The sequence below is a fragment of the Aptenodytes forsteri genome, unplaced genomic scaffold, assembly GCF_000699145.1.
Source record: "Aptenodytes forsteri isolate BGI_AS27 unplaced genomic scaffold, ASM69914v1 Scaffold113, whole genome shotgun sequence".
In the NCBI taxonomy this organism is placed as follows: domain Eukaryota; kingdom Metazoa; phylum Chordata; class Aves; order Sphenisciformes; family Spheniscidae; genus Aptenodytes; species Aptenodytes forsteri.
The window spans coordinates 365,285-389,216 of NW_008795032.1; the positions used below are offsets into that span (position 1 = coordinate 365,285).

Genomic DNA, 23,932 nt, shown 5'->3' on the forward strand with positions numbered 1-23,932 from the left:
CTTTCTGACCAGCTGGTAGAGTTTAACTGCGGGAAGGAGGCCACCAACAGGACTGGAAATAAAGATGGAGAAACAGCACTGAAGGCAGAGCTCAGGTTTGGAGACAACCCTGCCTCTGTCCTTGGAGACTCACGAGAGTTGTCCTCCAGCGGGAGGTCAAAATGGTCTTCAACCATGAAAGGCTTCAGCCCAAGCGAGGAGGGATGCCTTGGGGAAAGGAGATGGCGACAGAGGCTCTTCTCCCTGCGCTGCCAGTGCAGACCAGCAGATGGAAGTTGCTGGGGTTTGCAGGAACCATTCTGAGCCTTTGCAGAAGCTGTTTGAATCACTCTTCATCAGCATTTGCCACAAGAATGGGCTGAAGGTACCAGATCATGCAACCTGCATGACTGGGCTGCATCCGGATACCCTTAATCATCGGCAAAGGTATGCAGGACCACAAGGAGAGCATCAGCGCTGCGAGGCACTCCTAAGCTCGGAGACAGGAGCTCTGCATTCCCTTGTGACCAGCAGGTCCCTGGATGAATGCAGGTGTTAAATGACCTATCTCCTTTCCTACGTCGCTGGTTTCAAGCAGGGACTGAGTTTTGCACCTGGGCTTCCCACTGGCTTCCCTGAAGACGCCCTGGCCTGCTGCAAGCTTGTCTAGTCAGTTCAAATGGGGGCCCGGGCCAGGTCCACGGCAGCTTGTCCAGCACGGCCGTGCCGAGAGGCCTTTCTGCATCAGAGCAGCTGGATTTTCTATTTCCAAAGTGCTCCTTGCTGCAGTGCCTGGACCACACACAATGGCGGAGCACAGCGCTTTAGAGAGAAAATGGTCCGAAAGCTCCCAGATTTATTTGTTTATTGTCCCACCTTCAAAATGAGGAAAAGGGGGGGGGGTGTCCAGTAAAATGTAGAATGAAAGTGTGCCAAAACCAGCCTTTTTCCCCTATTCCTTTTTCTCCCAGGCAGTGCCAGGGACCGAAGGACCTGGGTGCCAGCAACCTGCACCCTTTTTCCCAGAGCTGCCATCAGGCTGTGCCCCCTCCGGAGCTTCTTTCCACTCTGGAGGCTCCATCCCACCCACAGGCTGGGGACATTCCCTGTCCCCACATCGCTGCCCAGAGAGTGTCCCTTTGAGTAGGACACAAGTGGGAGCTGCCCGGGAGGAGCAGGGGCATTGCACACGTGCACGAGCAGACGCGGATGGACAGAGGCAGCAAGCGCACAGACACGTGTGCGCACACACCTGCGCCATGCTCGCACCGGCCAGGGAGGGGGACGCCCGGGGACCCTCGGAGCAGACGTGACCTACTTTAGCTCCGAGGCGAGCCGTGCTGCACGGGTCCCAGTGTAAAAGCTTAATAGAGCCGGGCGTAAATTATTCATTGCCTGGCCATGTTAATGCATGTGCTAAAGGCTTTTTTTTTTTTTTTTTTTTTAAACCTCCCTGTGCTACAATTAAGACTTCAAAAAAGAGATGGCACAGACATTAATTTTGCACTGCAAGGGGCCAAGTCAATTAACAAGAAAGTATTACTACTGCAAGCCAGTGTTTAATTTGTGGCGTTATTCACAGAAGAAAAAGGAGTTATAAACTCTATAATTTAAAGCCTTGCACGCTCCCATCACCAGGCCCTGACTGCTCTCCGGGGTGTTTCTGCTTAGGTGAGCAGAGCTGCGAGATAAGGATGGACCCAGCAGGGAAGAGCCGGTCCAGCAGGAGCTGGGATTCAGGCAGGAGCCGGGATGCAGGCAGGAGCCGGGATACAGGCAGGAGCAAGCTTCGCCCGGACCATGGGCAGGGGGATCCCGCGGGGAAGGGGCTGGCAGCACTGCTCTGGCTCGGGCAGCCCGCAGCGAGTCACTTCCCGGAGAGGCAGAGCTCATCCGAGCCCGTTCCCAGGCACGGTGACCAGCGGGGCTATTTTTAGACCTGCCTTTTGCTTTTTCTTATTTTTTTTCCCCTGTTCCTCGCCTTTGCTCAGCACTGCCCTCGAAGCCCTGGGGAGAGAGTAAAACACCGATCCCTGGGGTGGGAAACTGCATGGGAGGGCTTTAGGAGCACCCCATCGCAGGGACGCGCTGAATCCAGCCACAGGGACCCCTTTGGCACAGCGGGGAGACCCCCCAGGCCTTAAATCCCCCCCGGGATTTAAGCAAGCTGCCTCCAGCACATCTACAGGCAGCTCCCGCTGTAACATCCAGCCCCGGCCCCGCTTTTCACCCCCCAGGACAACCACCCCCTGCCCCAGGGCTGCAGTTCCCACGGCTGTTTTAGCAGGTACAGATAAGGCCACAAAAAGAGTCGGCAGCCCCGGCCAGGGCGCCCTGCACCGGAGGAGGAGCTGGTCAGGCGTGGGGCGATGCTGCAGCTGCAGAGGACGTTTGCCTTCTATGGCCATCTCTCCTCGCTGCACCGCTGGCGGGGAGGAACAGCGCTGGCACGGAGGAGAGGCCCTCTCCAGAAGAGCTCAGCAGCATCAACAGCCCCTCCAATACACACCCATGCAGGCAAGGACTTGCCCTCCTCCTAGCGGGGGGGGGGAAGGGAGGAAGATGCCCCAACCCCACTCGTGGTCTTCAGCAGCATCCCAGACGAGCCTGCATCCCTCCAGGCAGGGCTGGGGACCCGGGCAAGGAGGGGAAGGGGTACAGGTACCGCTGAGCCTGAAGCATCCCAACCCAGCCCCAGAACAAAAACACAACAGACCACAGAAAAAGAGTCAAAGCAGCCTCTGGGTATATATATTTTTTTTTTTGTTGCATTTCATATATTATCCAGTTTCACATTCTCATAGGATCAGTTCTCAAATCTTTTAGTACAAGCGAGACAGCCATGGTCATATAATACTTAAAGCACTTCAATACCAAGCAATAAGATGCTAAAACAAAAATTGCACAATTTCTTGTTTACTATGCCTGACTGAATCATTGTTACAGAAGACAACCCTTCTCTTTCAAGCTTTTAACTAAACATTAACTTATCTTACAGGATTACAATTTCTCTTCAATAATAATAATAATTAATTGCACACAAACACACAAGAAATTCTTTATGATGCATAAATATTTCCTTATTACACATGGTACAAAAATACTCGTAACTTTTTTTTTGTTCGGTATTCCCATAAGGATGACTGATTATTTGGCAGGACTGGATGCTCTCCAATCAGAAGGATGTGGAAAAAAAAAGTTAGATATTTTACAGCCATTCTATATATAGAAGTCTGAAGAAGAAAAAAAAAAAATATAATAACCCTGACTTTAAAACCGGAGAAGAATGGATGAGAACAGAAACCCAGTGCATCGTACTTGGAGAGGAAAAAAAAAAAAAGAAAGAAACATTTTTCAAATTCTTCTGGTCATACTGGGAAGGGGAGGGTGAGGTGGGAGAAGGGGTGAGACAAGGACAGTTAGTATTTCTCAAAGCCAAGTCTTCACCGAGGCAAGATGAAAACCTTGATGGATCAATCCCGTTGGGCCAAGACCTGTTGCTAACGGTTACACAAACGCTAGAACAAACAAACTTACACTCACACATACACAAGTTAAGTGTTTTAATTCATGCCAGAAAACATGCAAAACCCATTGCCTTTCGTTTCCTTCAGCCGAGCCGCCGGGGCAGGACGAGCCTGGGGAAACCCAGGACCAAGCCCCCCCAGCTGGGTTTCGGCGCAGCCGGACAGCGAAGCTCAGTCAGGGAGGGTGTCCTGGGGATGGAGGGAGGGATGGAGGGATAGATGGAGGCAGTGCACGGCCCGTGGCGGGTGGCCACGGCGGCTTCACAGTCCGGGGAGGGGAGATGCCGGCAGCCCCGGGGCGGGGAGCGCGCTGGGGCCAGGCACCTTGTCTGCTGGCCACAAACCAAACCGAGAGGAGTCTGAGCGATCGTCCCTGGCACATCCCTCCACAGAGAGGCAGGGAGGAGGAACACAAGCCGAGGAGAAACGCTGCGGGAGAGGAGCGGCAGTGAGCGGGGCTGGCTGGATCCCCTCCCCGAGCAGCACCCACAGGCCTTCCCCCGCCCCAGGGCTTGGTGGGTCTCCCTGTTCCCACCGTGGTGGATTTGGCCCCATCACCCATCAATGTAACCCAACTGCATCCTTGGGTAGGTGCGGGGGGCTGAGCCCGAGCTCCCATCCCTCCTCCCCACAAGAGCCCGAGGAGCCCAGGAACGAGCAAGACAAGGACCCGGCTTCAAGAGTAATTAATTACTTACTAATGAACTCCCTGTTCCCCCGTGGTGGATTTGGCCCCATCACCCATCAATGTAACCCAACTGCATCCTTGGGTAGGTGCGGGGGGCTGAGCCCGAGCTCCCATCCCTCCTCCCCACAAGAGCCCGAGGAGCCCAGGAACGAGCAAGACAAGGACCCGGCTTCAAGAGTAATTAATTACTTACTAATGAACTAACAAAACTGACGAGACTTCCATCCTTGCTGGGTAGCTTCGGAGGGAGGATACCAGCGCATCTGGAAAAAGAAAGCCACGCCAGAGGTCCATGATCCGGGATTATCTCTCTCAACCAGAGCCCAAACCTTCAGCTCCTCCAGGCCACGTACGAGGTACAGAGTAGAGATGTCTCCGGCATGGGAAAGGAGGCTCCAAGGTGAGCCCCAAATACTACTCGAGCAGCATCCCAACCTGGGGCTGCACCGTGCCAGCACTGCCCGGCGTGCCGGCCCCACACGGGCCAGCTCTGGTGGCTCATGCAAGGATAGGCTCAGGCTCACCAGGCACTGGGACCCAGCCAGGTCCTCCCTTAAGGAACACGGCAGGATCCCACGCGTCTAAGAAGGAAGCTAGCACCCCATCTCAGGGCTTGCCTCAACATCTCAAGTACTTTCTGCCTATTGGCATAACCAGAAAACAGCCCCCAAATTCACACCCATGCCTGGCCCCAGCTCACTAGAACACACAGAACACCACCGTTCAAGCTAGGAAAGCTCCTCACCACCAAGCTATCTGTGAAGTTTACCGCTGCAGAAGTGTGCGCGAGGAGGGGCTGTTCCCCCCCCAGCACGCTCCCACTCCCCCACACATCAAGTTTACATCTTTCCCCCCTGTTCAGGTTTAGGCAGGGCAGAGGAGGCTCACTTCAGGCATGCAGCACCCCAAGGTGGTGGCTGCTCTGCCCTCAGCCAGCAGAAGGAGGCATCTCAAGACCACACATTTAAACCAGACAACCTCTATGTGACACGCACAGTGTAAGAACTGGCTCATCCATCCCTGAAGAGACCTGTGAAATTTCCTAAGCCACAACCCAGCCATCAGAAGAGGCTCCAGGCAGACCACATCATGGGAAGAACGTGGTAGAGCTGCAAACCAGCAAGACTTGGAGGCTTCCCTGGCAGGTCATTGCTGCCACATCTACTGCTCAGGCCTGCTCCTTGCCGACGAAGGACTGCTGGATGGGGACCCAATGAGCAGACATGGGAACAGTAACTGAGCAGACACTTTCCAGCCTGTCAGTAGATGCAGCAAGCTGGCAACATCCAGTAGAATAGCATCAGACATCCAGATGCTCCCGTTTGGTCTGCAAGACCAGTACGTCAGGCTGGGCTGAGCTAGCAGCTTCATGCCTGAGAGCAGCAGGAGATGAGTCTGTGCCACTTGACTGAGCACAGATCCAGCGGGAGGAGCAGCTAGCGGAGCTTGGTCCTGCTGCTGTTTGCAAAGGGAGCTGAAACACGGCAGCCATCCCCCCCTCTTCTCTCTCCCCAGCTGGTGGGAGGAGAGGACAACCCCAGTGCAGACAGGCATCAAGAGCAGCAGATACGTTCAGGGCTCTGGGTACCAGCAGAATGATGGACTTTGCTTTAAGATGGGTAGAAAAGAAACAGAAAATGCCCTAGAGCCCAGTGTGAGCTCCTCCCCTTGCCAGACCATCCTGGCAAGGTTATCCCCTTGGCTGAACAAGCCTGCCTAGATGCTCCCCTCCCAAGCACACACACCACTCTAGGGCCAGAGGGAAAAAACAGTATTCCCAGACCAGCTCCAACCCCCGTGCATGGCACTTTCCCACTAAGACGAACCCTTGGCCAAGGACAGGCAGACTTTCTTGGAGCAAGGTCCCAGGTCAGTTGAGCAAAGGAAGAGTTGCAGCCACGGCCAAAGCATCTAGTTTGGCAGAGGCTTTGGAGCTCACCTAACCCCTACATGGCTGATGCACTACTGTCACACCAGCAAGGGCAATTCTGCCAGCCTCTTTCTAACAGGGCTCTTGCCAGAGTCAGGTCTCCCCTGCAGGCTGTAAGTGTGCAAGAGACATCAAGAAAGCCACTCCAGGTTGAGATGACAGCTGGCAATGAGGGGGAACAGAAGGTAGGTGTTTTCTAACTACCTAGCAGCCAGCAGGCTGCCTGACCAATGCACTGGATGGCACATGCAACACAAGTCTTGCTGCAAAGTTATCCAGGAGTGGAGATGCAGCCCTGTGTCCCCAACCCCAGCTGCACAAGACCTCAAGAAGCTGCGCACAGGTATTCGGAAGAGACAGAGCTGAAGACCAGGACACCCAGAGACAACCCTTGGATTACTCTCCAAGCTAGGCACATCCTCAGTGGGTCCCTTCAAACCCTACTCCCTTTACCCCTGTAAGAAGCAGAAGTCTGACATGCGATGGAGATGCAAAGCCAGAGGCTTTGCATTCATTCCTTTATACAGAGACACGCAGCAAATGGCCAAGACCTTGACACTGCAGCCTCCTTACAGGAGCTGGAGGGGACAACAACCACACAGCTCCCAGAAAACACAGCTGCCTGCGATGGCCAAGTCCTCCCTCCACCATCACAAGGGCTGTGATGCCCATAACTGAGGTCCCTGAGCTCATGCCTGGGGCTGTTCAAGTCCCTCCTCTTGTGATGCTTCCCTACAGGGAGGAGGCCTGCAAGTTTGCAGAGGCTCTGTTCTAGCAGGAGCCTCTCATCAGCTAAGTTAGATCTGCTGGATCCCAGGCTCCTGTTCAGGCACCAGCTCCACGCTCGAGGCGGCTGTCTGTAGCCAGGCACTCTGGGCTGGTCAGACTCCTTGCCAGACACCTTCATGAGGCATGAGGTGGCTGCTACCAACTCAGCTCCCAGCCGGCCCCGTAGCTTGCTCCATGACACAGCAGCCAGGTGCATCCCAGTCAGTCCAGCCTCAGGTAGAGGGAATCGAGGTCACAGACATTACCAAGACCCTCTTCCCCAGCGAGGGGTCCCATCTAGTGCCATGACCAAAGCGCTATCTTGGTGCCACACACACCATGCCTTCACTCCTCTGTTAGCCTGTGGAAGGGACCCAGCTCAGCTGCACCTTTGCTCCCCAGCCTGGGGCCACCACGCTGCTCTAGGGCATGATTGCACTGACTCAGGCCAGGAAGGCTCGCAGCCCAGTGCGGGCAGCAGCATCACTGACACCTTATGGGGCCATCACAGCAGCTGCCAGTGCAAGGACCAGGGTTACTTGTTCCCCCCCAGCCCTGTCACCAGGAGGTGCTTGCTCAGCAGAGCCACATCTCTTCAGCAGCCAGCAGTCCTCCTCCCTGGCCAGTGACTCCCACTCCAGCACCCCTCCCCTCGACAGCTGGAAGTAGTTTCCTCCTGCCCAGCAGTAACAGGAAACTCCCCCTGCGTTCACAAGGCCGCGAGCGCTTAACCCCAAGAGCTGCCTCCATCCCACGCCGGGCTCAGCACGAGCAGCACGGCTTTACGTAAGCAGGCACAGCAGCTGCACACATGCTCCCCCAAGCCTGGTGGCTCTTCATCCCCTCCTCAGGGGGTCTGAGCCAGCTTCTGCCCCACATGCACACCCCGCCCCGAGCCTCCAGCACCTCCAGTTTCAACAGAAATCCTGCTTTTCTCCTAAAACACCCACTGTTCATAGCTCTGGCACTAATAAACCTCCACTTCTGATGGACCACCTTTCCTCGCCTTCCTCCTGTAGGTCTCCGACGCTCGTACATGCAAACCCAACCAGCCTGACTCACAGTGGCCCCACCTGCCAGTAGCACAGCCCTGCAGCCAGAGGGGCTCAGCCTGGAGGCTGGCAGGAGCTCATGCAGATGCTATGATCCTGGGTACAAGCCAAGGCTCTGACATGCTGGCAGGGTGAGGGAATGACCTGCCAGGTCTTTCAGCCCACAGAAAGATTAAGGGCTTGATGAGATGAGGCGGGAACACCCCCTCACTAGGAGGGATGTTTCTGAAACCAGCAGAAAGCACTGGAAGAACCAGATGGGAGGCAGCAGCTAGCCAAGAGGACATGCTCTTTAGGACAGTGGCACCTGCCAAGGCATTTTTCTCTTCACATCCCTCAAAGTGTCTCAGCTCCTTGTTTTTGCCAGGGAGTAGAGAGACTCTGCAAACGGGGGGCTCCCGGAGCCATCTGGAAGAGGAGACCAGCACCATGAGAGACTGCGAAGGGTTGTCCCAAGAGGATTGCAACCAGGCAGGCCAAGCCAGAGCACTTCCCTGTAGGGAGCAAATTTCTCTGAGGGCTTTCAGAAGATCCGTTATCTCTCAAAATACTACGTCTGTCAAGGAGGAAGCTGAGGAAGAGTGAATGGAGACGTCCAACACTGGGCAAGGAAAGCAGAGCAAGAGAGGCTTTTACTGGAAGAGACGCAGTTGTTTCTGGAGCTGCATTAGCTCACAGTTGGAAAGGAGTCTGGCCACACCACTGCAAACATCTCCTGCTCGCCTGCCCGTAGGGACGAGACGGACATCGCCAGCCGACTGCAGCCAGCCTCGTGCTGCTGTATTCATCATCTGCCCCAGAAAACAGCTGGAAGAGAAATTTGTGCCTCTGCCTGCCACCTTCCAGAGGCCAGGTGAAACATCCAGAAGTGAAGAGCCTCTCCCTTGCTGCAGCACAAGACCAGCGCTACCTAAAAATCACAAAGAAGTGATAAATGGGGCAGATAAACACCCCATCAGCTCTTCACTCTCCTTGTCAAGTCCTCCACTGTCTCTCCCAATTACCCTCAGAATTCAAATTTCCTATCTTGCCCACCATCCTTACAGAGAGAGATTCCTTCAGCAGAAAAAACAGAGGGGGGAAGGGAGGACTGAATACACAGATCCATCCCCAAGCCACCTTTAGCTTGGATGGCCTGCCTTTCCTCCTTAGTTACTTCTAGGTCTGCTTGTCTTTGCTCTGCAGTCAGCCCCAGCATCTTGTGGCGCTCAGAGCTATCCCTACAACTGGAACGGACCCAGCCACCTCCCCAGGTACCAGAAAGGCCCCCTGTGCAGGCAGGGACAAAGCACTCCGTTGTGCTCCTGGGAGCCGGTAGGACCCCAACCAGCACGTCCAAGAGCTGCATCTAGTTACCAGCTGCTGGCATGCAGAGCAGCATCTTCAATTGCGCTGCTGAGACAGCCTCAGCTCAGCAAGCCACGAGCACTTCACGGTCACCACTTCCCCCAGGCTGCGGGTCACTGGGTGCAAGCCTTGGGCAGACTACATTGGTGGCCAGCAAGAGCTGCTCTGCTCCAGCTGGAAACACAGCTGATGGGAACATGACCCAGGGCAGGCAAGGACAGCCTGCAAAGGTGCACCCACAAGGCGCTAACCTCATCCATTAGTGCTCTCTGGACACACGCCTCCAAGCCTCAGCAGCAGGCACTTCACCCAAGCCACCTGCTTCCAGGGTCCTTCAGGGGGCTGGGTTGAGGAGATGAGCATCCAAACATTTGTATGCTGTGTAAGACCCAAGCAGCTCAGCCCACCACCAAGAAAACCTTGCTGCAGAGAAATCAAGCACACGCATCTCCCCAGGCAGCTATGGCGAGGGAGAGCTGGAGGATCAGCACATCATCTCACACCATGTTGAGGAGCATGCAGAAGAAGACAGGCACTGGTCCATCCTGTTGCTTAGGAGCGTTTTAACAGGCATCCATCCAATGCCTTGTACCCCCCTCTGGGCCTTGAGGCAGCTTATGCTACAGCTCATGGAGACACAGCCATCTCACAGACTGCAGCAAACAAGCATTTCTCCTTTTCCCAGAGCGGAAGCGAGTTGTGCTGCTTTCCTTTGGGTTGAGCTAGCCAGGGAGAACCAGTGCTGGCCAGAGGCCAGGAAGTCACTTCTGATGGCATCTCAGTCCCGTTCGCTCATCAGGCGTGACTTAGTGAGAATGGCTGCTCAGCAGGTGCCTGGAGGAGCTAAGAGCATCTCCTGCCTGCTTTTCTCTGGCTAGGAGGAAACGGCTGGCCTGGGGAGAGCTTGCTCAGGGCTGCTTGGCCAGCTATGCCAGCACTAAGTCACTGGATTTTAGGAAGACACCTAACCATGAAGGTCTTGAAGAGTACTTCATACCTCCGGGAAGCATGGAGGTTGCCCAGAAAAAAAATAAGTCCTACATGACAGCCCCAACAAATAGGCAACAAGTTACTAGGCACAGAAAATCTGTCACTGTCTCCAGCCTCCCATCCCAGGGAGGGTCTATCAGAGCTTAGCTGCCACAACATGAAGTTCAGGAGATTTTGCAGATGGGACCATGAAGTGAGTCCAGAGGTCAATGGTGCACACAAAGGCAGGATCCCCATTATCCAGCAGATCCACCATGGTGGCCATTGCTTGGTGCGCCAGGGCTCAGCCAGGCTGGTGGCACCCAGGTGGTCATGCGCCCAGCAAACAGCAGCATCCCAACAGAAGGCAGTACTCGAGGAGGAGCACAGCACCTGAGATCACCCCAGCAGATCTTCCCCACACTCCCAGTTCTCTAGGGCCAGCACCAGATCACAGCCACTGGGATCTGCCTCGTGTCCATCCACAACAGCAGCCGCTGCTCAGGAGATCCAGCTTGCTCTGAGCCAGCCCAGGCAGCAAACAAGAGGGAAAGGGTTTTTTTGGAGCACTGACCTCTCCTTCCCTCAGGAGATCAGCTTGCTCTGAGCCAGCCCAGGCAGCAAACAAGAGGGAAAGGGTTTTTTTTGGAGCACTGACCTCTCCTTCCATCAATGGGCTCTGCCTCAACTCAGTGCTGGGAAGCCTCAGGGTCCTGCTGGGCTCTTGCACCACCACCACGTAGCCATGATCCAGGACTGCTCCTTCCACCCACCACTCACTTGGACAGGTCCCAGCATCAGAGACCCACCTCCACCATCTCCTGGAAGCTGCTAACAGCAGCAACGTGGATGCTCTGAGGGCACCTTGGGCAGCCCACCCCCAAAAGGATTGGCATCTGTGAGCTTTCAGTCCATGACCTGCTCCCTGCCTTGGAAGCATCTACCACAGACAGTCTCCTGGGCTCTGGGTACCCAACACATCAGCCTAGTCTCCTACAAGCACCACGTGGTAACCACCACCAGCCTCACCCATGTTCTTATGAAACAATCCTGCATCCAGCCCCTGCTTTCCAGGGCAAGTCCTGCCCATAGAGTTCAGCCCTCAAGGGTGCTGCCACAGCTGGAAGCATCTCTTTGCAGAAGAGCTCCAGGAGCATTGATAGCCCCTGGTGTCTCCTACTGCCCAGAGCCTGGCTTAGAGGCACTCCAAAACAAGTGGTTTCACATCAAAGACGCAATGCAGCCCAACTCCATCACACAGGCAGCAGATGAAGCTGTTCACCAGGTCCAAGCAGAACAAGACAAGCTGTATCATTGCCTCTATGCTTGTGTCAAGCTCTCCCCATCTTCCCAGGGGACCAACTCTGCACATCTTTGCACCTCCCAGTCTTTCAAGAGCAAAGGCAGACCTGGGCCCCCATCTTTGATGACTTACATCACTACCACACAGAGGAAAAAAGTCTACCCAGAATGGTAGGAGAGTGAGCCAGGACTCTGTTCCTTCAGTTAGAGCTGACCACAGCAACCATCCTCCCTGCCAACCAGTCCCAGGCCAGGCCATCTTCCCTCTTCCCAAGCTCCCAGTTTCCTATGCCGCTCCCATCTCTCCCAGGCTGCCCGTTCCCTTCGTTACGGCTCACAAGACCTGTGTCCTGCCTGTGATTTCAGGTTGCAAGAGAGAAGCCAAGCTCCAGGTAGGAACTTGCTCTGTTTCCAGTAACTGGAGAGGAAAGAGGTAAGATTAGACCCATGATTAAGGGCAGGGTCTGTCCCGGTATGCAATTCTGGAACAAAGTGACCGGCAAGTGCTGTTGTCTAACGTGCCCGCTAGAATTTAGTTGTGTGCTATCACTATCACGTCACTCACCTCCCCCACCGTGTGCCAGGAGTGAGGTCAAGGTGTATTTCTGGTTGCCCTCAAAGGGTCGTGGTTGGGGAGAAACCAGGTTTCTTTCATGCCGAGCGGCAGGGTTGTCTCTGCCTCGGCTCAACCGGGCTGCTCCCTTCCCACCAGCGGGACCTGGCTGAGCCTGGCTCAGCTGGGAGGAGTTGATGTAAGATGGTGCCATGCTGTGTGCGCCATGTCATGTGCTGCCAAGTTGGAGATGTGGGTTAGAAAGAAGGCCTGGTATCTCATTCCCCAGGCTCTGGTGGGTGGGTAGCGTGAGGCCCATGCACTGGGTTGCCAAGGAGATACGGGCTACAGAGATGGGCAGAAGCTTGCAAATCCCATGGTGCACCTTGGAGGAGAGATGGTTACCTTACCAGTCTTTCCAGACGTGGCTGCCATCATGCTTAACACTTCTAGGAATGGAGCTGTAGTACAGCCACTCCACTAGCTGCAATAAGGCATCACTAGGGTGTCCCATCTCCAGGGACAGCTCTGAGCTTCAGGGCTAGCCTGCGCTGGCATCATGGCTGGAGTTCACTAGGGACATCAAAGGAGGGATTTGAGAGAGGGTGGGAGGGAAGGCAGATGGGACAGTCTTAAAGTCAGTGGAGTCCCCACAGGTAGAGGCTCTTAGCAGTGCAGGGTCAGGCCACAGTCACATCTACAGCAGCCTGGTGCCTGCCGGGAGCATCACCGTGGCACGGCAGTGCCGGGAGCAGCCACCATCAGTCTCGTCTGCGAGCAGCTTACCAACAGCTCCCAGTGCACGAGCCGAGGCCAGGCCAGCCTCGCACCATCTCCTGCCCCTCGTCACTCCTGCCAGCCCTCTGGGCAGCTCTTCAGGAGGTTGCATAGGTGCATCGCAGAGGGCGGACACCTCCTCTCCCGCTCACTACCAGACTTGAACACAGAGCTGCGAGAGGACGAGCACTTCAGGTTTAAATCTTTTGCGACAAGCTCTCAGTTTAGCTACAGCCTCCAACTTCATGCCTGCTTCAGGACTGGTTGCTGTGGAGCTGCTACAGCTCTGGCCATCTCCATGAACGTCCTCCAGCCAACACCAGTCTCAGGAGGAAGAACTGCAGCTGTCCTGGAGAACAACCCATGTGCCCACGCCCCCCCGCCCAGCAAGGCAAACCAGCCCCTAACAGTGAGAGCAGAGGGCTCAGCACACCAAGACTAAGGTTGCACCTTTCAGCCCAGTTTGTGAGCAAAAGTCATCTCACTGACTCGCTCCACCCTCCCTGGCTCTGCAAGGGAGAGGGCTCCAGCCTAGAGACCAGGCAGCTCAGAGCTGCCAGCCTGAGTAATGTTTAACCCCATAAAACTTTATTGGTAACGTATACTGCGCCAGAATGTCTCCCTGCGAGGTCACTGCCGGCTCAGGCACAATGCAGCAAGGAGCGGCTGTAACTGTGCGGCTAGCCCAGCTGCTCTTCAGAAGAGAGCTGGGTCCAGCCATGGCCACAGCCTGGAGGGGCTACACTGGCTCCCTAAGGCTTAGGGGCACGTCACCACTTATGGACCTCCTTGGGCAGGGAGTCCTACCTATACAGGGAGCTCCCTGGAGCCTCAGGGTCATTCTTCAGGCCAGAAGACCTCTTTGAAAGCCAGTAGCTTGCCAACTGGAGGGCAGGAACTAAGACCCCAGAGGGAGAAGATCTGGCTGAAGGCCTCCTTGATACCCTCCCACTTCAGGAGAGCAGAGTTTTTCTCCCCCACCATGCACCATAAAGTTTTGGTGTCTAACCCTTACACTCAGGGTCCCCACACAGTCACTGATGATCATCCTTGAAGGAACTGCAGTAATGGTTTCACCTCCCTCAGCCACCTCAGCCAGGCCAGAGGGGTTTTTTATCCTGGTCCTCCCTGCCAGGGGCAATTCAACCAGCAACAGCCCTTGGCTCCACCACCCTACACACAAGGGGCAGGGAAAGGAAGACATCTGCTCTCCTGGGCTACCCAGAAGCAGAGCACACTCCTGTAGTTATGGGCACCATCAATAACTTTTGGAGAACACCAGCAAGCACAACCCTCCCAGTGAAGGACCAGCTTGGCTCTGGAGGTCCTTGGAAGAACAAGCCAGTGCCTGGTCCTGCCCTGGGCCCCACGTACTTCTTGCCTACCCTGCAGGAGCTTCAGCCCAACGCTAGCTCACTAGTAGAAAGGCAAAAGCAGTAGAGGCCTGCAGGTGTGTAAGGGGCAGGACAGACAAGCCTACACAGGCCAGGAGTTTGCATCCCCTCCACATTGCATTTGTGAAACAAGCTTGGGTTGAAGCTGGACAGTTACAGTCAAGATGCTGGCAGGAAGCAAGAGGATGCCCAAGGGCCAACCGAGCTGACCGTCAGCCAGGTGGACAAGGTGAGGGAGCACAGCTCTTCTTCCTCTCAGTTTAAGCAGGGAAGAGTGGAGCTAAACACCCTGCTCGGCAGGGCAGAGAGCAGAGGTTAAGCCCCGATGCTCTGAGGTCTAAGCCCAGAGTCCCACTGCTCTAGTCCCCCGTGGCATTACCACAGGAGCAGAGACCAAAGCAGGCAGAGCACAGCTGGCTGGTAACACCCGGCAGGGCAGGGACAGGGGCTCCAGGTTCTCCTGTACAAGTGCTCCAAACCAAGCACCTTAATCTGGAATTAGGACACTACTTCTCTGTTTTGGCTTTCCCTTTGCATTTCCATGGTTTCGGGGACTTCATGCTCAGCAGGGGGGTTGGTCTCAGTATATTTAATGTTTCCAGTTTCAGACCAGTACAGGCATCCCTACACCTCCAGCTGTCAGCAAGCATACCCTGGGACCCCAGGCAGCTGGTTGCACCACCACCAGCATTTCCAGAGGCTCATACACAGAGTGACCCTCTCTAGCCTGCATCCAGGGTGGCCAACACCACTGTCCCATCAGAGTTCCTCACTGTGGCAAGGCTCTGATCACTCAACTCCTGCAGGACATCCTCCTCCAGCTTCAAAAGTATTTGAGTCACTTGGCCCAAGGGGGTCCCAGCTGAGCCCCTCAGCTTCAGCACCAAACTAAGCCTGTTGCCTTCCCTGTGACTTCAAGGAGGACATTTCATAGCTATTTTATTTGCTGGCAGGTAGCATTTCCTCCCAGCAGTCCCACAACACAGTTCTCCGGCCACAGGGACCAGCAAAGCCAGCCAGAAATTGAGCCCTTACTTTCTGCCATCTGCCTGCCTCTCGCAGGGAAGCAGGCTGGACCTGCAGGGTCAGAAATCATCGTCCAGCTCTGACTACTCTCAGCCATGTAGACCTCTCCCCTGCGGTTTGCTCAGGGCTGGGGGGGCCCCCCATGCACTTCAGCTGGGAGGAGGCTTTGCCCAGGAGCCAAGGTGCGGAGGCCAGGGTCGAACCAGCCAAGCAGAGACCCATAGGAGCGAGCACCGGGGCAGGGCAGAGAGGAGAGCCCGGTTCCTGGCACGGGACACGGGGAGTGACTCACCTGAGCGTGAAGAGCAGCGGCCGCAGCGGCGGCTGCTGGGTACGTGAAGGCAGCATGGGGGATGGCAGGGGTTAGCTCCGTGGTGTACAGTGGGTAGGGAGCCCATGCTTCTGGAGACGCTGGAATAAGAGCTGCTCCAGTCAGGTCATCTAGACAGGGGGAGACAAGGTAACAGCATCTCAGTAGCTGGCCCCAACAGCCTGCTTCGGGGACAGGCTCTGGATTTCCAACCCCAAACTAAAGCTTTGCACTGCCATCTCAGTGAGGTATAACATACAGCACCCCTGCAGCATCTCTGTGACCAGCTGCTCCTCTGACCTCCCAGCCTTGCCAAGGGAGGCCAGGAACATGCTCCATCACTGCTCAGGGCCCCACATGGGCTTTGGGCAGGCTGGTTCACACACGCAGCACAGGGCTGATGCCACAGGATGGCAGGACAGAAGACAGGGCTCTCAGCACCATGTTACAGGCTGCCCAACAAGCCTCAGCAGGGCTGCTTGCCCCACCAGGCTATGCTGAGGGTGCATGGCACAGGACTCGTCCTTTCTGCTTCACACCTAGAGAAGGTTTAAAGGACTTACGGTATCACTTGAGCTACCAAAACCAACTCTGCTCTCCCATCACTTCTAGTGTTGGCCAGAAGCCTTACCAGATGCCTGTTATTCTCCTGCATCCCTAACATGCTGGCCTTCCTGCACCAGGCAGGTTTCAGCCAGAGCATACGTCGGTATGGTTTCCTTTCTACCCTGGCAGCATTCCCAGGGTTGGGCATCTCCCAGGTTGGGCCAGCCACGACCTCAAAGTCCCTCCCAGCATACTCACAGGGGTCCCGTGCAATGAAGTGTGCGCCCAAGGCAGGGTGGATATTGGTGGGGTTTGGCGTGGCCATCAGCTTGCTCTTGGCCATCTTTGTGTTGGCTTTAGCAAACTCTAACCGCAAGGTCTGGGGGTTCTCTGGGTCGAAGCGGATGCCCTGTCACAGAAGAAAGCACAGGAGTCTCTCAGAGGTGAGGTTTCCAGTCCAAGCACAGGCTGTGTCTATTCATGGAGCAAAGCCCAACCGGGGAACCAAGGCCATCACACTGCAGTCACATGCCCAGATCTTTGTCACCTCACTGCAATGCTCAATCTCCCACATGCTTGTATTTCTATGTTTAGCTGGCCTAGGACCACTGCTTCCAACATGAGGGACACGGTTTTGCTCCTTATGTGCAGTTCACCAACCAGCATAGCAGTGATGGCTACCAACACTGGTCAGGAAAGATCTGTCTGCTGGAGCTGGGATAGCCCCATCTATGCTGGAGCTCCTATCTGCGGTGCTGCTACATCTACTGCCGGCCTGGGCAGAGACACTAGCACGTGCCCCAGTGCTCAAGGCAAGTTCTACAGCAGAGCAGAGCCAGATCAGCATGTCTTGCTGCCTAGATCCCACTAACTTCTGCAGGCCTACATGGGATGGAGATCGTTTTGGGTGTGCCTGCCACGTTGACCATCCTCAAGTCTTTTTCTTGAGCTGCAGCAGTGTGGAAATGCTGTGAATGTGCTAAAGAGCCTGTACCAGACAGCTTTGGCCCTGCCTCATGCCCTGCCATGGAAACAGCAGCATGGGAAGGCTGGTTTCCTCCCTTTCTGAAGCAAGTACCTTCTGGTTGCAGAGGTCCCAGCAGGCCAGAGGCCAGGACAAGGACCTGCTTTGCTGAACTGCCACACAGTTTTCATCAGGGCATTCGGTAAGTGAGGCTTTAACAAGGCCACGAGCACCAAGCGAGTCCGACAGCCACATGACAGACCAGCTTGCTTCACTACCCATGTACCCTGGTGAGCTCCACCTAGAGCCTCAAAAAGCTGATGCTAAACACAAGTGGAGCTCCACATGCCTCATTAAAGCATTACAGGGTGTCAACTGGGTATTGCCCTATGCCTGTATATGCCTGGGAACCACCTATGCCCCCAACAGCTCTCTTCTCATCTGTTTGCTAAGGGGTGGTTCCCCAGAGAAGACCTGCCTGCTTCAGGTACTCCAAGCCAAGCTCAAGTCAAGCAGTCAAGTTAAGATGAGCCCCCACCTCAGTGCTCAGTGCAGACAGCGGGACGAAAAGCTCCTTTAAGAGTAGCTCCAGCCACACATTGACACAGGTAGGTAATCCACGCTCATTTGAACAAGGGGGGGGTGTGTGTGTGTCTCAGTCCACAACTCTTCCCCATACAGGGGGGAGCACTTAATGGATAAGGAACAGGATTGACAGCCTGGATCCTGTTATCAGAGGCCAACTGTTGAGTAAGGAGGTGCATGCCGACTTGAAAAAAAAAAAAAGTAGCTGTTCTTTCCCCACACCCTCAGAGGCCCTGGAGCAGTCTTCCAGCGGTCAGAAACTACACCTACACTAAGCACAGGACAGTTTGCATCCATTTGCTCAGGCTGATGTCAGCCTTAAACAGCTCTCCTGCTTCCCTGGTGGGATGCTGCAGGACCATTTAGCTTCCGTACTCAAGGGCACAGCTGAGACACCCTGAACCTTCCCGTGCTATGGACAAGCCAAGCATCGCTCTAGCCCACAGCTCCAGGTGTAGCTACAGCAGGGCATATGCCCCCCAGCCCCTCCCGGCACATCGGGTACTCACATTCAAGGCGTTCTTTGCTGCTTCAGCACCAGCCCGGCTGTCAAAGGTCACAAAACCAACTGGCTAAAAGAAATAACGCTGATTTCAGTTTGGAAGCCTATTCCAGCTCCTCAGACTACCCTGCCACCCCCTCTGCCCCAGACAGCTTACAGCAAGTAGAACAGACCATCTAAAGCTCCAGAGGGCCGTCAAGCAGAGCTTGAAGGGTCTTAGGTCATCGGCCCAAGATTCCTGCTCTGTGTCTGCTCCCACCACACCAAAATGCTTTGGCATTCCTACACGTGGGGTCACTGCTCACCCTGGTAGCCCCCAGCAAGGGTACCCCTTGCCCACAAGGGTAACTACTGCCTTGATTAGGATGGGACTGGGGAAGGTTTCTGGCAGCACAGGGTTTGAGGCTGAAGCATCAGATCTCACCCAGCCCATATGGGCCTGGGCAGCAATAGAAGATATGGAACCATTCAGCACGTGCTGAGAGCTTGGGGCCACCAGGACGGTGGGGGTGAGCAGAACCTAGCTGTATACATGGTGCTGAGCACAGACAATGCTTTACATAGTGAAATGGTATCGGTCCCCCCTTCCCTCCCCTCCCGGCACGTCTGGTTTTCCAGCAAAAACCAAAAATTCACAAACTGGAAGAAGGAGGTACCTGCTTTGAAGTTAGCTTGATCAGTGACCCTTCATAACCCTGCAGAAGGGAAGAAAGCAAGTCAGTGTCAGGTTCCTGAAGGAGCCAAGCTTGGTTGTAACAACCAAGACATGACGTGACAGCTCCAGGAGTTCCTGTAGCACCAACTCCTTCATAAGGCAGAGTTTGCAGCAACAGTAGGTACATTAACGTTTCTCTTCTTTCCCACCAAAAGAGAAGACTGAGATTAGACTAAGGGCAGAGCAGGTATCTTAGCTAGTCCATTCTGGCCCTTTGTGAAGAAATCACATTTTCTAGCTCTTTATCAAGCTACTAAGACGAGCACCCTGCCTGGCTAGTGCCTAAGGAGCCCAGAGCACCCTGTGCTAGAAGAGTGCAAACAAGGGAACCCCACCTCCCCCAAGGACAGCCTATGTGGTGACCTAGTGAAGGATGGACAGTTAGGGGGATCAGGACACATGCTCAAGGAAGGGCTGGTCCAGTTGGGCAGCAGGGCTGACCAAGCAGCTTTCATCGAGCTTGGAGACAGCGTGATTTCAACAGGCTGCAGGAGAGGTTACCCAGCTGAGCTCAAGCCATGGGATGCCATGCTGGTTTCATAGCAGGTTCCCCAGGCTGTCACAGAAGGCCTACCTTCCCACTTCATCCTTGCTTCCCCTCTGACAGATCTTTGCTGCAAGGTCGGCCACAAGACAACATCTTTCCCACCAAAGACCAAATCTGAAGACCTTCTTACCTTGAATGGTCGGAAGAGTAGGTAGAGCTCTCTGGGCTTGATATCCACAGGAAGGCCACTGACAAACAGCGTCCGTACCTAGGAGAGAGGTCAATGAGGTCTACTGAAAGGAGATGCTTAGTACCAAAGTTGGAGTACAGAGCACAGTTCAAAAGCTAGGTGCAATAAGAGTAGGACACCTTGCACCAAAGGTGGCCTTGCAGTCATTAATCCTTCCCTACATTAGAGGAGCGTTGTCCAGAATAAAATACACCCAGTCCTTTCCTCCCTGCAACAAAGGATTTAGACCTTTACAAAAATTCAGTCTCTAGCAGAATAGTCTGGGTTGATTAGGGCATGGACACCAACCCCACAGTCTGACTGGACCTTGATGATTAGAACTTGAAGAGACTGCTAGAAGACCATTTGCTGCCAAAAGCACTAACACAGAGTTTGACACACATCAAACATCCAGAAGAGACCAGTACAAACCCCAGTTGTCTCTCTAGCTCTTTCTACAGATCATAAACTAGATCTTCTTTCCTTAGCCTATCCTGGCACTTTACTTCAGCCACTGATTCAAAGACAGCCCTCAGTTTTCAAAAACACCTCACTGCTATACTCGCATCTTTTGACTTCTGCAAAAGCCCCAGAACATCACTGGGAGGATGATTTTTCGGGTCCGTCCCAGCTCCTTCACCAACACACATCAGACCTTTCAGAAGTTGCTCCCAAACCAGCTCTTACAGTGTTTGTTCTGTTGTGCCCAGCCAAAAGCCAGCTGTGCTGCCCCAAGTCCACATCAGCTGCTGCTCTTTCCAAGCTGTAGAAGTCATGTACCAAGTCCAAGTGCACTCAGCATGTATAAGCAGAAATACAGTACCAGAGGAAGATTTCAATAGATAGTCTGTTGAAGTTATCTACAATAGTTCACATGAATAGCCAGGAAGAAGAAACAGTGTTGAAGGCTCATGGCCTGGGAGAACTCTGCTCAACATCATTGCCACCTTCTCCCTGCACCAGGAGACATTGGCCAGCAGCCTATTTCCATAGGAAGCAGCATGATGAAGCTGACAAGACTTCTTGTAAATCAGCACAGAGCTGGAAAAAGGAAGTTATGCACGACAGAGGTCACCAAGACACTAGTCATCATTAACAAGGACCAGGAGACCACAAGCACAGCTCGGCCAGCACTGACAGATAGGCGAGGGAAGACAGAAGACTATGGGAATGAGATGTAGCTCTGCGTTCCTCGCTTTTCCTTGCATGGGGATGCCACCCACCGAGCCAGTCCCAAACAAGCCACAAGAAGGTCATGGGGCAGCACTGATGCCCAAATGCTCAGAACAGCACCAAACAGTGCCAGACGCTTTTGAGCTGCAAAAACATGCAGCAGGACCAGGAGCCCTAAGCCAGAGCCCATCTCCTGGCCTGTTTCCAGTCTGGAGTGACCCCATTACATCTGCAGGGCAAAGCACTCTGCTCCCACATTTTAGTTTTTGCTCAGCCATTTCCCCTTCCCCAGACAAAGTGGGTTGTATCCGACACCTCGTTAAACCTCTTTTGCCACCAAAGCAAGCAGCACACGCTTGTCCTGCTCCTGGGCTGGAGACAGCAGCCACCTGAAAACACAGGAGCATGCAGCAGAGCCTCTGCACCCTGTAACTCTTTGGAGGCAGCCAGATTCAGACTCCTCCAAGCAGGGAAGTTTCTGCTATTTACAGAAGACACACCTCCTTGAGCGCCTGTGCCCAAGACAGTCCTGCCAGGTACCCTTCACATCAACCCAGGGGGCAGCTTAAGCCCTCCAGGATGGACAGTGATCATGAAAGTCTTGGGGTCCTCTGCCCCTCTTGCTCTCCACGCATGCTGAGATTAAGGGCTGCCATCACCCTGTGAACACCCCAGTGGGCTGCTACCAGCTCCCCCCATTAGTGTGCAGAGCCCTTCTCCAGCCTGGCATCTCTCAAGACTGCTGCAGAATGCAACCACTGAACATCCTTCCCTCCAACACTGGCATTCTTCCCATCCCCTCCCCGATCCCTCAGTACGGATGGCCCTACCACACACCCCAGCTTTTGCTTTGCCCTGTCTAGGGAAGCAGGATGCTATCTGGAGCACTCCAGAAACACTTTCCATGCCCAGGCTCAGTCCTACAGTCTCCCCACCCAGCCCAGCCCCTCGTGTGATGCTTTGATGCATCGCTCCAGGGCCACCTCATGCCCAGATGGAGCAGGCAATGGCACTGCGTCTCGGCTTGCTGGCTGCCTCAAAGACTTTGGCACTTGCACTTCAGCGTGAGCTACATGGAGCGCCTGCAGTGCATTCCCAGAAGACGCACGGCCATCTCTTGCAGGGGAGGACTGTGCAGAGTGTGGTGGCACACATGTGCCTCAACCATGTGAAAGCACCATCCCTTTTCAATATTTCAGGATCTGAGTGTGCTCAGACCCCAGAATGGATGTTTCTTCCAAGCAGATAGAAATCTGCATCCCTGTTGGGTCTCTAAATGGTCCCATGATGTGTCGCTCGGTAAGTCCTTGCGACAGGCGTGACAGAATGGAAGATGCACAGTTGCTCAGGGAAGGGGAAGTCAGCTACTCAGAGCCCTTACAACAGCCTGAACAGAGCAACACCGGTGCCTAGGAAAGCTCTTTGTCAGAGGTAACAAGCTCCTAATGCCAGCCCCATAAGTTGCTGCCAAGGACGGGAGCAAGAGACCTTCACTCGCAGGCCAAAAGCTTCCCTTGGCCTCCAGGTCCAGTCTGTCACCATACACGGCATCGGAAAGGGGATCCCAGCCAACCCACAGCACCAAGGGCTGGCATCACCCCAAAGAAAGCCTGGGCAATCCCAAATGCCACCAGCTAACATCTTCAAACAGGGTTTCCCCAAGGGTCTCAAGACAGACTAGCGAAGGTCCCTGCTCAGAAGAGCTTGTTAGAAGCAACATGAGATCAAGCGGATGGTTTTCTGAGATCTCTGCAATTCAGCACATCCATAATGATCTAGAAAAGGGTAAGGGGAAAGTGAGACAAAGTTATTCAGGGATGGGAGGGTGAGGCTGGTGAGAGACCTGAGCGACACATTCGAGGGACAGAGTGAGGTAAGCCAGAGGGAGATTGCTTCTGCGACCGGGTGTAAGCATGGGATCAGCAGCAATCAGAAAGCAAAGGAGATCTGGGTTATCCCAGCGGAGAAAAGCAGGAGGCAACTTGCCAGTCAGAGCATCTTGCGCGCTGTGGGCAGCCCTGGTCCAGCCTCCTCCCCCGTTCCCAAAAAGAGGAAACTGTAGATGAGGGCAACAGGGTCTGGACAAGCATCTTCCAGTAGATTAACCGAACTGTGACTCTCTAGTCACCCCTTTACAGCCCAAGTCCTGCAGGCTTTGAGAGGCCACTAGGACCACCCAGGGCTGATGAATCCAGGCTTCCAGTCCTTGCACTCAACATGCCAAGACGGGGTAGGCTTCTGCTTAAATATATTTGCCCTGCTTCAACTCCCTGCCACCAAACACCAGATCCATGTAGATATTCAGCCTCCCCACAGAGGAAAAGCCACAGGACAAAAAAAAAGTGTGTCCAGGGCTAGATCAGGAACTGCCTGGGCCAAACCGCACATTCAGCAGGAGCTTGGAGAAGATACAGCAGAAGCAGATCTCCAGGAATACCTTGTTCTTATGCTCGCTCTTAGACTCTGCTACCAGCCACTCGAGACGAGATACCAGGCGAGAGCAGCCCCATCTCGCCCAGGGTGACTGATCTTAACTGGACACACACGCACGGAGGGAAGCGGGGCAGTGGGGCAGGGAGCAGCTCTCGCCTAGGACAGCCCAGTGGGGTCACGCTGCTGGAGGCCCTGCAGAAAACACTTTCCCCTCCCCGTCCCTGCCACCTCTGGGGATGTCCCCAGTCCAAACACCCGGCGGAGATGGAGGAGAGCCATGGAAAACAGGATTTGTGCCAGGAGGGACAAGACCATCTAGGCCATCTCTTAGAGAGGGAGGATCCCAGCATAGCCTCCCACGCAGGACGGGGGAGGGACAAGGACAAACCCATTTAGTGCTCAAGTCCTCGGTGGCTCTGAAGCAGTCCGTACACAGCTGCGTCTCCCAGAAGAGACACACACCTAGTGCGAGCACAGCCCGGTACTTAGCACCAAGGCTTTAAAGAAGCCAGGCAGTAACACCTGCCTCTTCCTACCACAGCTCCAGCGCTGCCCGGAGGTCAGCATTGGTCTTACAACATCCACATCTCCTGGCCATGTTTGCTTTTAAATAAGAGCTCTTGAAAGGGAGTCCCAAGCGGAGCCAAACACTGCCCTGTAGCCCAGCAAGGGTCAG

At 54.6% G+C, this 23,932-nt stretch overlaps 2 protein-coding genes across 2 annotated transcripts in view; both read right to left on the reverse strand.

Moving 5' to 3' along the window:
* The window catches only part of SORD (sorbitol dehydrogenase), a 42,500-nt gene extending 41,260 nt beyond the window's left edge, over positions 1-1,240 (reverse strand). The window contains exon 1 of the mRNA XM_009276334.1: positions 1,232-1,240. Coding sequence (XP_009274609.1) covers positions 1,232-1,240 — 9 coding nt within the window. The remainder of the gene's footprint in view (positions 1-1,231) is intronic.
* A 2,403-nt stretch (positions 1,241-3,643) lies between these two features.
* RBPMS2 (RNA binding protein with multiple splicing 2) lies at positions 3,644-23,333 on the reverse strand. Its single transcript, XM_019471270.1, has 9 exons — positions 23,294-23,333; positions 22,912-22,943; positions 19,612-19,689; positions 18,876-18,914; positions 18,227-18,289; positions 16,427-16,577; positions 15,605-15,753; positions 4,388-4,457; positions 3,644-3,935 (listed from the first exon to the last, which is right to left on the reverse strand). Exons 1-8 carry the CDS (start codon positions 23,331-23,333, stop codon positions 4,395-4,397), a joined length of 615 nt encoding a protein of 204 aa, XP_019326815.1. The 3' UTR covers positions 3,644-3,935; positions 4,388-4,394.
* Positions 23,334-23,932: the final 599 nt, after the last annotated feature.